Source organism: Salmo salar, chromosome ssa10 (genome assembly GCF_905237065.1).
Source record: "Salmo salar chromosome ssa10, Ssal_v3.1, whole genome shotgun sequence".
NCBI classification, from domain to species: Eukaryota; Metazoa; Chordata; class Actinopteri; order Salmoniformes; family Salmonidae; genus Salmo; species Salmo salar.
The window spans coordinates 3,336,972-3,350,424 of record NC_059451.1 but is presented as its reverse complement, the minus strand read 5'-3'; the positions used below and the strand labels follow the sequence as shown (position 1 = coordinate 3,350,424).

At 50.5% G+C, this 13,453-nt stretch overlaps 1 protein-coding gene across 2 annotated transcripts in view; it reads left to right on the top strand.

The window, feature by feature from the left end:
• The window catches only part of LOC106593666 (AP-1 complex subunit sigma-2), a 59,496-nt gene that overhangs the window by 41,667 nt on the left and 4,376 nt on the right, over positions 1 to 13,453 (top strand). The window contains exon 5 of one of the 2 annotated variants that reach the window (XM_045687244.1): positions 8,566 to 8,653. The exons of the other annotated variant lie outside the window; for it this stretch is intronic. Within the exon in view, the coding sequence (XP_045543200.1) occupies positions 8,566 to 8,613 (48 nt within the window). The 3' untranslated portion in view covers positions 8,614 to 8,653. The remainder of the gene's footprint in view (positions 1 to 8,565; positions 8,654 to 13,453) is intronic. 2 annotated transcript variants of the gene reach the window in all.

Here is a 13,453-nt window from a genome sequence, read left to right as displayed (position 1 = left end):
TGCTACTCCTCACAGCCGTACTTCTACTTCTCACAGCCGTACTGCTACACCTCACAGCCTTACTGCTACACCTCACAGCCGTACTGCTCCTCCTCACAGCCGTACTGCTACTCCTCACAGCTACTCCTCACAGCCGTACTGCTACTCCTTACAGCTACTCCTCACAGCTACTCCTCACAGCCGTACTGCTACTCCGCACTGCCGTACTGCTACTCCTCACAGCCGTACTGCTACTCCTCACATCCGCACTGCTACTCCTCACAGCTACTCCTCACAGCCGTACTGCTACTCCTTACAGCTACTCCTCACAGCTACTCCTCACCGCCGCACTGCTACTCCTCACAGCTATTCCTCACAGCTACTCCTCACAGCCGTACTGCTACTCCTCACAGCTACTCCTCACAGCTACTCATCACATCCGTACTGCTACTACTCACAGCCGTACTGCTACTCCTCACAGCCTTACTGCTACTCCTCACAGCCGTACTGCTACTCCTCACAGCCATACTTCTACTTCTCGCAGCCTTACTGCTAGACCTCACAGCCGTACTGCTACTCCTCACAGCCGTACTGCTACTCCTCACAGCTACTCCTCACAGCCGTATTGCTACTCCTTACAGCTACTCCTCACTGCTACTCCTCACAGCCGTACTGCTACTCCTCACAGCCGTACTGCTACTCCTCACAGCCGTACTGCTACTCCTCACAGCTACTCCTCACAGCCGTACTGCTACTCCTTACTGCTACTCCTCACAGCTACTCCTCACAGCCGTACTGCTACTCCTCACAGCTACTCCTCACAGCCGTACTGCTACTCCTTACTGCTACTCCTCACAGCTACTCCTCACAGCCGTACTGCTACTCCTCACAGCCGCACTGCTACTCCTCACAGCTACTCCTCACAGCTACTCCTCACAGCCGTACTGCTACTCCTCACAGCTACTCCTCACATCCGTACTGCTACTCCTCACAGCCGTACTGCTACTCCTCACAGCCTTACTGCTACTCCTCACAGCCTCACTGCTACTCCTCACAGCCGTACTGCTACTCCTCACAGCCGTACTGCTACTCCTCACAGCCGTACTGCTACTCCTCACAGCCGTACTGCTACTCCTCACAGCCGTACTGCTACTCCTCACAGCCTTACTGCTACTCCTCACAGCCGTACTGCTACTCCTCACAGCCGTACTGCTACTTCTCACAGCCGTACTGCTACTCCTCACAGCCTTACTGCTACACCTCACAGCCGTACTGCTACTCCTCACAGCCGAACTGCTACTCCTCACAGCTACTCCTCACAGCCGTACTGCTACTCCTCACAGCCGTACTGCTACTCCTCACAGCCGCACTGCTACTCCTCACAGCTACTCCTCACAGCCGTACTGCTACTCCTTACAGCTACTCCTCACAGCTACTCCTCACAGCCGCACTACTACTCCTCACAGCTACTCCTCACAGCTACTCATCACATCCGTACTGCTACTCCTCACAGCCTTACTGCTACTCCTCACAGCCGTACTGCTACTCCTCACAGCCGTACTGCTACTTCTCACAGCCGTACTGCTACTTCTCACAGCCTTATTGCTAGACCTCACAGCCGTACTGCTACTCCTCACAGCCGTACTGCTACTCCTCACAGCTACTCCTCACAGCCGTACTGCTACTCCTTACAGCTACTCCTCACAGCTACTCCTCACAGCCGTACTGCTACTCCTCACAGCCGTACTGCTACTCCTCACAGCCGTATTGCTACTCCTCACAGATACTCCTCACAGCCGTACTGCTACTCCTTACAGCTACTCCTCACAGCTACTCCTCACAGCCGCACTGCTACTCCTCACAGCTATTCCTCACAGCTACTCCTCACAGCCGCACTGCTACTCCTCACAGCTACTCCTCACAGCCGTACTGCTACTCCTCACAGCTACTCCTCACAGCCGTACTGCTATTCCTTACAGCTACTCCTCACAGCTACTCCTCACAGCCGCACTACTACTCCTCACAGCTACTCCTCACAGCTACTCCTCACAGCCGTACTGCTACTCCTCACAGCTACTCCTCACAGCTACTCATCACATCCGTACTGCTACTCCTCACAGCCTTACTGCTACTCCTCACAGCCTTACTGCTACTCCTCACAGCCGTACTGCTACTCCTCACAGCCATACTGCTACTTCTCACAGCCGTACTGCTACTTCTCACAGCCTTACTGCTAGACCTCACAGCCGTACTGCTACTCCTCACAGCCGTACTGCTACTCCTCACAGCTACTCCTCACAGCCGTACTGCTACTCCTTACAGCTACTCCTCACAGCTACTCCTCACAGCCGTACTGCTACTCCTCACAACCGTACTGCTACTCCTCACAGCCGTACTGCTACTCCTCACAGCGACTCCTCACAGCCGTACTGCTACTCCTTACAGCTACTCCTCACAGCTACTCCTCACAGCCGCACTGCTACTCCTCACAGCTACTCCTCACAGCTACTCCTCACAGCTGCACTGCAACTCCTCACAGCTACTCCTCACAGCCGTACTGCTACTCCTTACAGCTACTCCTCACAGCTACTCCTCACAGCCGCACTGCTACTCCTCACAGCTACTCCTCACAGCCGTACTGCTACTCCTCACAGCCGTACTGCTACTCCTCACAGCCTTACTGCTACTCCTCACAGCCTCACTGCTACTCCTCACAGCCGTACTGCTACTCCTCACAGCCGTACTGCTACTCCTCACAGCCGTACTGCTACTCCTCACAGCCGTACTGCTACTCCTCACAGCCGTACTGCTACTCCTCACAGCCGTACTGCTACTCCTCACAGCCTTACTGCTACTCCTCACAGCCGTACTGCTACTTCTCACAGCCGTACTGCTACTCCTCACAGCCTTACTGCTACACCTCACAGCCGTACTGCTACTCCTCACAGCCGAACTGCTACTCCTCACAGCTACTCCTCACAGCCGTACTGCTACTCCTCACAGCCGTACTGCTACTCCTCACAGCCGCACTGCTACTCCTCACAGCTACTCCTCACAGCCGTACTGCTACTCCTTACAGCTACTCCTCACAGCTACTCCTCACAGCCGCACTACTACTCCTCACAGCTACTCCTCACAGCTACTCATCACATCCGTACTGCTACTCCTCACAGCCTTACTGCTACTCCTCACAGCCGTACTGCTACTCCTCACAGCCGTACTGCTACTTCTCACAGCCGTACTGCTACTTCTCACAGCCTTATTGCTAGACCTCACAGCCGTACTGCTACTCCTCACAGCCGTACTGCTACTCCTCACAGCTACTCCTCACAGCCGTACTGCTACTCCTTACAGCTACTCCTCACAGCTACTCCTCACAGCCGTACTGCTACTCCTCACAGCCGTACTGCTACTCCTCACAGCCGTATTGCTACTCCTCACAGATACTCCTCACAGCCGTACTGCTACTCCTTACAGCTACTCCTCACAGCTACTCCTCACAGCCGCACTGCTACTCCTCACAGCTATTCCTCACAGCTACTCCTCACAGCCGCACTGCTACTCCTCACAGCTACTCCTCACAGCCGTACTGCTACTCCTCACAGCTACTCCTCACAGCCGTACTGCTACTCCTCACAGCCTTACTGCTACTCCTCACAGCCGTACTGCTACTCCTCACAGCCATACTGCTACTTCTCACAGCCGTACTGCTACTTCTCACAGCCTTACTGCTAGACCTCACAGCCGTACTGCTACTCCTCACAGCCGTACTGCTACTCCTCACAGCTACTCCTCACAGCCGTACTGCTACTCCTTACAGCTACTCCTCACAGCTACTCCTCACAGCCGTACTGCTACTCCTCACAGCCGTACTGCTACTCCTCACAGCCGTACTGCTACTCCTCACAGCGACTCCTCACAGCCGTACTGCTACTCCTTACAGCTACTCCTCACAGCTACTCCTCACAGCCGCACTGCTACTCCTCACAGCTACTCCTCACAGCTACTCCTCACAGCTGCACTGCAACTCCTCACAGCTACTCCTCACAGCCGTACTGCTACTCCTTACAGCTACTCCTCACAGCTACTCCTCACAGCTGCACTGCTACTCCTCACAGCTACTCCTCACAGCCGTACTGCTACTCCTCACAGCTACTCCTCACAGCTACTCATCACATCCGTACTGCTACTCCTCACAGCCTTACTGCTACTCCTCACAGCCGTACTGCTACTCCTCACAGCCGTACTGCTACTTCTCACAGCCTTACTGCTAGACCTCACAGCCGTACTGCTACTCCTCACAGCCGTACTGCTACTCCTCACAGCCGTACTGCTACTCCTCACAGCCGTACTGCTACTCCTCACAGCTACTCCTCACAGCCGTACAGCTACTCCTCACAGCCGTACAAATACTCCTCACAGCCGTACTGCTACTCCTCACAGCCGTACTGCTACTCCTCACAGCCGTACTGCTACTCCTGACAGCCTTACTGCTAATCCTCACAGCCGTACTGCTACTCCTCACAGCCTTACTGCTACTCCTCACAGCCGTACTGCTACTCCTCACAGCCGTACTGCTACTCCTCACAGCCGTACTGCTACTCCTCACAGCCGACAGCTACTCCTCACAGCCGCACAGCTACTCCTCACAGCACTGCTACTCCTCACAGCCGCGCTACTCCTCACAGCCGTACTGCTACTCCTCACAGCTACTCCTCACAGCCGTACTGCTACTCCTCACAGGTCCTGCTACTCCTCACAGCTACTCCTCACAGCCTTACTGCTATTCCTCACAGCCGTACTGCTACTCCTCACAGCCGTACTGCTACTCCTCACAGTTACTCCTCACAGCTACTCATCACAGCCGTGCTACTCCTGCTACTCCTCACAGCCTTACTGCTACTCCTCACAGCCGTACTGCTACTCCTCACAGCCGTACTGCTACTTCTCACAGCCTTACTGCTAGACCTCACAGCCGTACTGCTACTCCTCACAGCCGTACTGCTACTCCTCACAGCCGTACTGCTACTCCTCACAGCCGTACTGCTACTCCTCACAGCTACTCCTCACAGCCGTACAGCTACTCCTCACAGCCGTACAAATACTCCTCACAGCCGTACTGCTACTCCTCACAGCCGTACTGCTACTCCTCACAGCCGTACTGCTACTCCTGACAGCCTTACTGCTAATCCTCACAGCCGTACTGCTACTCCTCACAGCCTTACTGCTACTCCTCACAGCCGTACTGCTACTCCTCACAGCCGTACTGCTACTCCTCACAGCCGTACTGCTACTCCTCACAGCCGTACAGCTACTCCTCACAGCCGTACAGCTACTCCTCACAGCCTTACTGCTACTCCTCACAGCCGTACTGCTACTCCTCACAGCCGTACTGCTACTCCTCACAGTTACTCCTCACATCCGTACTGCTACTCCTCACAGCCGTCCTGCTACTCCTCACAGCTACTCCTCACAGCCTTACTGCTATTCCTCACAGCCGTACTGCTACTCCTCACAGCCGTACTGCTACTCCTCACAGTTACTCCTCACATCCGTACTGCTACTCCTCACAGCCGTACTGCTACTCCTCACAGCTACTCCTCACAGCCGTACTGCTACTCCCCACTGCCTTACTCCTACTCCTCACAGCCGTACTGCTACTCCTCACAGCCGTACTGCTACTCCTCACAGCCGTACTGCTACTCCTCACAGCCGTACTGCTACTCCTCAGAGCCTCACTTCTACTCCTCAAAGCCTCACTGCTACTCCTCACAGCCGTACTGCTACTCCTCACAGCCTCACTGCTACTCCTCACAGCCTCACTGCTACTCCTCACAGCCTCACTGCTACTCCTCACAGCCTCACTGCTACTCCTCACAGCCGTACTGCTACTCCTCACAGCCGTACTGCTACTCCTCAAAACTACTCCTCACAGCCGTACTGCTACTCCTCACAGCCGTACTGCTACTCCTCACAGCCGTACTGCTACTCCTCACAGCCGTACTGCTACTCCTCACAGCGTTACTGCTACTCCTCACAGCCTTACTGCTACTCCTCACAGCCTTACTGCTATTCCTCACATCCGTACTGCTACTCCTCACAGCCGTACTGCTACTCCTCACAGCCGTACTGCTACTCCTCACAGCCGTACTGCTACTCCTCACAGCCGTACTGCTATTCCTCACAGCCGTACTGCTACTCCTCACAGCCGTACTGCTACTCCTCACAGCCGCACTGCTACTCCTCACAGCCGTACTGCTATTCCTTACTGCTACTCCTCACAGCCGTACTGCTACTTCTTACTGCTACTCCTCACAGCCGTACTGCTACTCCTTACAGCCATACTGCTATTCCTTACTGCTACTCCTCACAGCCGTACTGCTACTCCTCACAGCTACTCCTCACCGCCGTACTGCTACTCCTCACAGCCGTACTGCTACTCCTTACTGCTACTCCTCACAGCCGTACTGCTTCTCCTTACTGCTACTCCTCTCAGCCGTACTGCTACTCCTTACTGCTACTCCTCACAGCCGTACTGCTTCTCCTTACTGCTACTCCTCTCAGCCGTACTGCTACTCCTCTCTGCCGTACTGCTACTCCTCACAGCTACTCCTCACAGCCGTACTGCTACTCCTCACAGCCGTACTGCTACTCCTTACTGCTTCTCCTCACAGCCGTACTGCTACTCCTCACAGCCTTACTGCTACTCCTCACAGCCTTACTGCTACTCCTCACAGCCGTACTGCTACTTCTTACTGCTACTCCTCACAGCCGTACTGCTACTCCTTACAGCCATACTGCTACTCCTTACTGCTACTCCTCACAGCCGTACTGCTACTCCTTACTGCTACTCCTCACAGCCGTACTGCTACTCCTCACAGCCGTACTGCTACTCCTCACAGCCGTACTGCTACTTCTTACTGCTACTCCTCACAGCCGTACTGCTACTCCTTACAGCCATACTGCTATTCCTTACTGCTACTCCTCACAGCCGTACTGCTACTCCTTACTGCTACTCCTCTCTGCCGTACTGCTACTCCTCACAGCCGTACTGCTACTCCTCACAGCTACTCCTCACAGCCGTACTGCTACTCCTCACAGCCGTACTGCTACTCCTTACTGCTTCTCCTCACAGCCGTACTGCTACTCCTCACAGCCTTACTGCTACTCCTCACAGCCTTACTGCTACTCCTCACAGCCGTACTGCTACTCCTCACAGCCGTACTGCTACTCCTCACAGCCGTACTGCTACTCCTTACTGCTACTCCTCACAGCCGTACTGCTACTCCTCACAGCCGTACTGCTACTCCTCACAGCCGTACTGCTTCTCCTTACTGCTACTCCTCACAGCCGTACTGCTACTCCTCTCAGCCGTACTGCTACTCCTCACAGCTACTCCTCACAGCCGTACTGCTACTCCTCACAGCCGTACTGCTACTCCTTACTGCTTCTCCTCACAGCCGTATTGCTACTCCTCACAGCCGTACTGCGGTTACTCCCCTGAGGCAGAGCTCTTGATAGTCCAACACCAGCTCTTATTGGATTTTGGTTTAAAACAGGGATCAGTTCCAGACAGGCAGAATGGCAGCTCACAGTCAAAGTCTCATTGTGTCTAGAGACCAGGCTACAGAGAGGAGAGACCAGAGAGAGGAGAGAGACCAGAGAGAGACCAGAGAGAGGAGAGAGACCAGAGAGAGGAGAGAGACCAGAGAGAGGAGAGAGACCAGAGAGAGAGGAGAGAAACCGGAGAGAGCAGAGAGAGGACAGGGGCCAGAGAGAAAGGAGAAAGAGGAGAGAGACCAGAGAGAGGTCAGAGAGGCAAGAGATTCCAGCGAGGAGAGATCCCAGAGAGAGGGGAGAGATGATAGACCAAAGAGAGACCCGGAGAGAGAGGGGAGAGACCAGAGAGACCAGAGAGAGGGGAGAGACCAGAGAGAGGAGAGAGACCAGAGAGAAAAGAGAGAGAGACCAAAGAGAGGAGAGAGAGAGGACAGGGTCCAGAGAGAAAGGAGAAAGAGCCCAGAGAGAGAGAGGAGAGACCAGATAAGAGGAGAGAGACCAGAGAGAGAGAGGGGAGAGACCAGAGAGACCAGAGAGAGGGGAGAGACCAGAGAGAGGAGAGAGACCAGAGAGAAAAGAGAGAGAGACCAAAGAGAGGAGAGAGAGAGGACAGGGTCCAGAGAGAAAGGAGAAAGAGCCCAGAGAGAGAGAGGAGAGACCAGATAAGAGGAGAGAGACCAGAGAGAGAGAGGGGAGAGACCAGAGAGATGAGAGAGGAGAGAGACCAGATAAGTGGAGAGAGACCAGGGAATGACCAGAGAGCCCCCCCCCTCCACCCACTTCACCCCCCAGCCACCCTCTACGGGGGAAAACAACGTTTTCAGGGAAAATGGAGAGAGCCTGTGACGCAATTTATTATTTCGGACATTAAAGTGCGACACTCAATCTTAATTCCTGCTTCATATTTACTGGATTGGTTCAACAGTGCAGAGGAGAACCTCCGCCCACAGTTATTTTTCTCTCTGCTCAGACCTGCTCAGCTGACCACTGAGAAACCTCTCTGATTGGCTGGTTGTGTGTTTGTAGATCCAGAGTGAGGACTGGGGAGGTTTACCTAATGAGGAGATCTTATAGCGGGACTGGAGTACCTCCCCTTTACACCAGGTCTTGCTGGGTAAATACCATGGTGCATGGTGTTCAGAGTGGAGTGTTGTATGACTGATACAGTCAGTCAGTCAGCATGGTGTGAACCAGCCAGCCAGTCAGCCAGCCAGTCAGTCAGTTACTCAGCATGGTGTTCAGAGTGGAGTGTTGTATGACTGATACAGTCAGTCAGCATGGTGTGAACCAGCCAGCCAGTCGGCCAGCCAGTCAGTCAGTCAGTCTGCATGGTGTGAACCGGCCAGCCAGTCAGTCAGTCAGTCTGCATGGTGTGAACCAGCCAGCTGGTCGGCCAGTCAGTCAGTCAGTCTGCATGGTGTGAACTGGCCAGCCAGTCAGTCAGTCAGTCTGCATGGTGTGAACCAACCAACCAGCCAGCCAGTCAGTCAGTCAGTATGGTGTGAACCAGCCAGTCAGTTGGCCAGTCAGTCAGTCAGCATGGTGTGAACCAGCCAGCCAGTCAGTCAGCATGGTGTGAACCAGTCAGTCAGCATGGTGTGAACCAGTCAGTCAGCATGGTGTGAACCAGTCAGTCAGCATGGTGTGAACCAGTCAGTCAATCAGCATGGTGTGAACCAGCCAGTCAGTCAGCATGGTGTGAACCAGGCAGCCAGTCAGTCAGCATGGTGTGAACCAGCCAGCCAGTCAGTCAGCATGGTGTGAACCAGCCAGTCGATCATTCTGCAATGTGTTCAGTGTGCTGTATTCGGTGACTGCATGTAGCATACTGACTGTGCTGTATTCGGTGACTGCATGTAGCATACTGTTCACCTTGTAATGCTGTGGGGAAAGTAGATGGCAACATCAGTCAGTCATCATCGGATATGAACCCAAACTGGACTGGTTTTGGCCGCGTCTGGGTATCTAAAGGTGGCCAGCAGGGGGCAGATATCAGAGGGGAGGAAACATTCCAGTGAAATGAGAATGGGGGCTTAGGTTTCTAGAGTAGTGTGCCATAGGGGTAGCACATGATGCACTAATTAATATGGAGGAAGGAAGGCATACCTCAGGGCTTAGGATGAAGCTATTTTAATGAAACTGGAGCAGCTCAGTGGTATTGCAGAGCGACCGCAGCGCTTTGTTAAAATACTGAGCAGATTCTAAATACACACTCAGCACTACAGGACGAAGGAAGGTTTCTTTGTATTCTGATAGGATAAGGAAAGTTTCTCTCTGTATTCTGATTGAATAGGGGAGGTTTCTCTCAGTGTACTGATTGGATAAGGGAAGTTTCTCTCAGTGTACTGATTGGATAAGGGAAGTTTCTCTCTGTATATTGATTGGATAAGGAAAGTTTCTCTCTGTATACTGATTGGATAAGGGAAGTTTCTCTCTGTATACTGATTGGATAAGGGAAGTTTCTCTCTGTATACTGATTGGATAAGGAAAGTTTCTCTCTGTATTCTGATTGGATAAGGAAAGTTTCGCTCTGTATATTGATTGGATAAGGAAGGTTTCTCTCTGTATTCTGATTGGATAAGGGAAGTTTCTCTCTGTATACTGATTGGATAAGGGAAGTTTCTCTCTGTATATTGATTGGATAAGGGAAGTTTCTCTCTGTATATTGATTGGATAAGGGAAGTTTCTCTCTGTATATTGATTGGATAAGGGAAGTTTCTCTCTGTATATTGATTGGATAAGGGAAGTTTCTCTCTGTATACTGATTGGATAAGGAAAGTTTCTCTCTGTATTCTGATTGGATAAGGGACGTTTCTCTCTGTATACTGATTGGATACGGTTTAAGGGAGCATGGGGAGCTCTGCTTACCATGCATACAGGTTCTTAAAGTTTGGGTTGAGTGACAAAATAAAGAGGTCAACAACGGGTTGCAAGTTTTATTTTCTCCTTCTCCACCGTTAATCAAAACCTCAGACTTCTATCTCTTAAGACTGGTCAAAGGATAAGAAGCACACAGGAGAACACCAATGAAATATACAAACAAAAACGGAGTCTGGTACAGGGTCGAGGGAAGCACTACTAGGGCTGTGGCGGAAATTTCATCAACCGGTGATTGTCAAGCAAATAACTGTCGGTCTCACGGTAATTGGCCGTTATTTAACATTTAGCATCTCATCACATTTAGCATCTCCTGGCTTACCACACCTTTGGAACATTTTTAAAAAGTCTAATAAATCCATTTAATATAGCCTACACCATGACAATAAATCCATTATTTATTTTAGACAGGTCTAAAGAAATATGATATGAAGAAAATGTAGTCTATTTCAGAAGAACAGAATAGCATCCTCTGAGTTGTCCTGATGTTAGGCCCTGATCTGTCTATTCCATATGGCTGTGGGCTACACTAGTTAATTTAGCAGGTCCTGATGTGGCTGTGGGCTACACTAGTTCATTTAGCAGGTCCTGATGTGGCTGTGGGCTACACTAGTTCATTTAGTAGGTCCTGATGTGGCTGTGGGGTGACACTAGTTCATTTAGCAGGTCCTGATGTGGCTGTGGACTACACTAGTTCATTTAGCAGGTCCTGATGTGGCTGTGCCATATGGCTGTGGGCTACACTAGTTCATTTAGCAGGTCCTGATGTGGCTGTGGGCTACACTAGTTCATTTAGCAGGTCCTGATGTGGCTGTGGGCTACACTAGTTCATTTAGCACGTCCTGATGTGGCTGTGGGCTACACTAGTTCATTTAGCAGGTCCCGATGTGGCTGTGGGGCGACACTAGTTCATTTAGCAGGTCCTGATGTGGCTGTGGACTACACTAGTTCATTTAGCAGGTCCTGATGTGGCTGTGCCATATGGCTGTGGGCTACACTAGTTAATTTAGCAGGTCCTGATGTGGCTGTGGGCTACACTAGTTCATTTAGCAGGTCCTGATGTGGCTGTGGGCTACACTAGTTCATTTAGCAGGTCCTGATGTGGCTGTGCCATATGGCTGTGGGCTACACTAGTTCATTTAGCAGGTCCTGATGTGGCTGTGGGCTACACTAGTTCATTTAGCAGGTCCTGATGTGGCTGTGGGCTACACTAGTTCATTTAGCAGGTCCTGATGTGGCTGTGCCATATGGCTGTGGGCTACACTAGTTCATTTAGCAGGTCCTGATGTGGCTGTGGGCTACACTAGTTCATTTAGCAGGTCCTGATGTGGCTGTGGGGCGACACTAGTTCATTTAGCAGGTCCTGATGTGGCTGTGGGCTACACTAGTTCATTTAGCAGGTCCTGATGTGGCTGTGGGCGACACTAGTTCATTTAGCAGGTCCTGATCTGGCTGTGGACTACACTAGTTCATTTAGCAGGTCCTGATGTGGCTGTGGGGCTACACTAGTTCATTTAGCAGGTCCTGATGTGGCTGTGGGCTACACTAGTTCATTTAGCAGACAAGATTTGCTAAGAATTCCATAGCATTATTTTATATTATTTTATAGTATGAAGAATACAGTTGATCAAAGCTGAATAAAATAGAAAGGATATTTTCTCCAAAAGATTTGAGGTAGTGCCCTCATGCAGCTATTCTGTGTTGAGCGGTTAACAAAGAAACAGGTCCTCCTATATGCTTCATGTAGAGTTATTTATGTAACTTTAGTTCTACCAACGTTGGGCTTTATGTTTTGATGTTTAATACATTGTAAGGCTGCATGATGAGACTCTAATGATGATTTGAAAACAGTATCATGAAAGGCCTGAGCTCTGCTTAGTTTATTGCGCAGGCTGTACACACTTCAACAGTCTCTCATTCACAATGAGACAAGCACTTGATAATGCCTCGAATTTCCCGGCAACATCCCCTTTGTGTGGCCGTAATGCCCCCCCCCATACTTGTGGGAAATGATAGATCCCAAATTAATACAACCTCTAGCATCCCAAAAACTTTTTTAAGCAATGAGGTTGACGCAACAGATCAGAACATTTAGCTTAAAATGTTAATAAACTATTAGGCTATTTATTCACATTATAATCTCAGCAATACGCACACAGCAGTAGGCAATAAGCGCAAATGTTTAAAAATGCAATAAATTTGCTGGAAAACACCATTCTGAAAAGTGACCGCAAATGACAATATGCATCTAATGCTTTTATTGCAAAGGGGAATTTTTATGGTGAAAATTGTCTTCCCCAAACTTGAAACTCAGGCCCTGCTTATGTATGCCAGTTCTCTACACCCGTTGTAAAGTGGATTAATGTGCTTTATTTTAAGAAGCTGTTTAGCCACCTTAGTGATACTAACCTTATTAAAACATATAGGACTATGGGCTAGGCTACATGAGGTGTGATACTAACCTTATTAAAACATATAGGACTATGGGCTACTAACCTTATTAAAACATATAGGACTATGGGCTAGGCTACATGAGTTGTGCGACTATGATTTGACAAAGTCGCAAAAAAAAGGCGCTGTTTCTTGCCTTGCTGCGCACAAGCTGGGCATCATTCACAATTGATAATATATCATTCACAAGTGATAGGCTAATATTGTCACCTATCAGACTATTCTTGATTTAATCTTGTCTTTACATAGACTAAATAATATATGTGTGAAATTTGTTTTGATTTAGAATGGACCATTATCATGTACCTGTCTCGAAACAGGGGGGGAAAAATACCTGTCATCTACAGACTTAAATAGCAAATGGAGGTTGCTTTTCCCGTGGTTCATTTTCATACCAGTCAGGTAGGCTATACTCCTGTTGTAAAGACAAGCAATGTGCTTAATATTAGGAAAGTTGAGAAATAAATATAGTAGGTCTAGCCTATAGAAAGCTGGTAGGATCCTCCTCTTTTTAATAGAGGCCATCACTCATGCATAGCCTATAGAAATGTTACGCAACATGAGCTCATGGGCTCACATGAAGTGT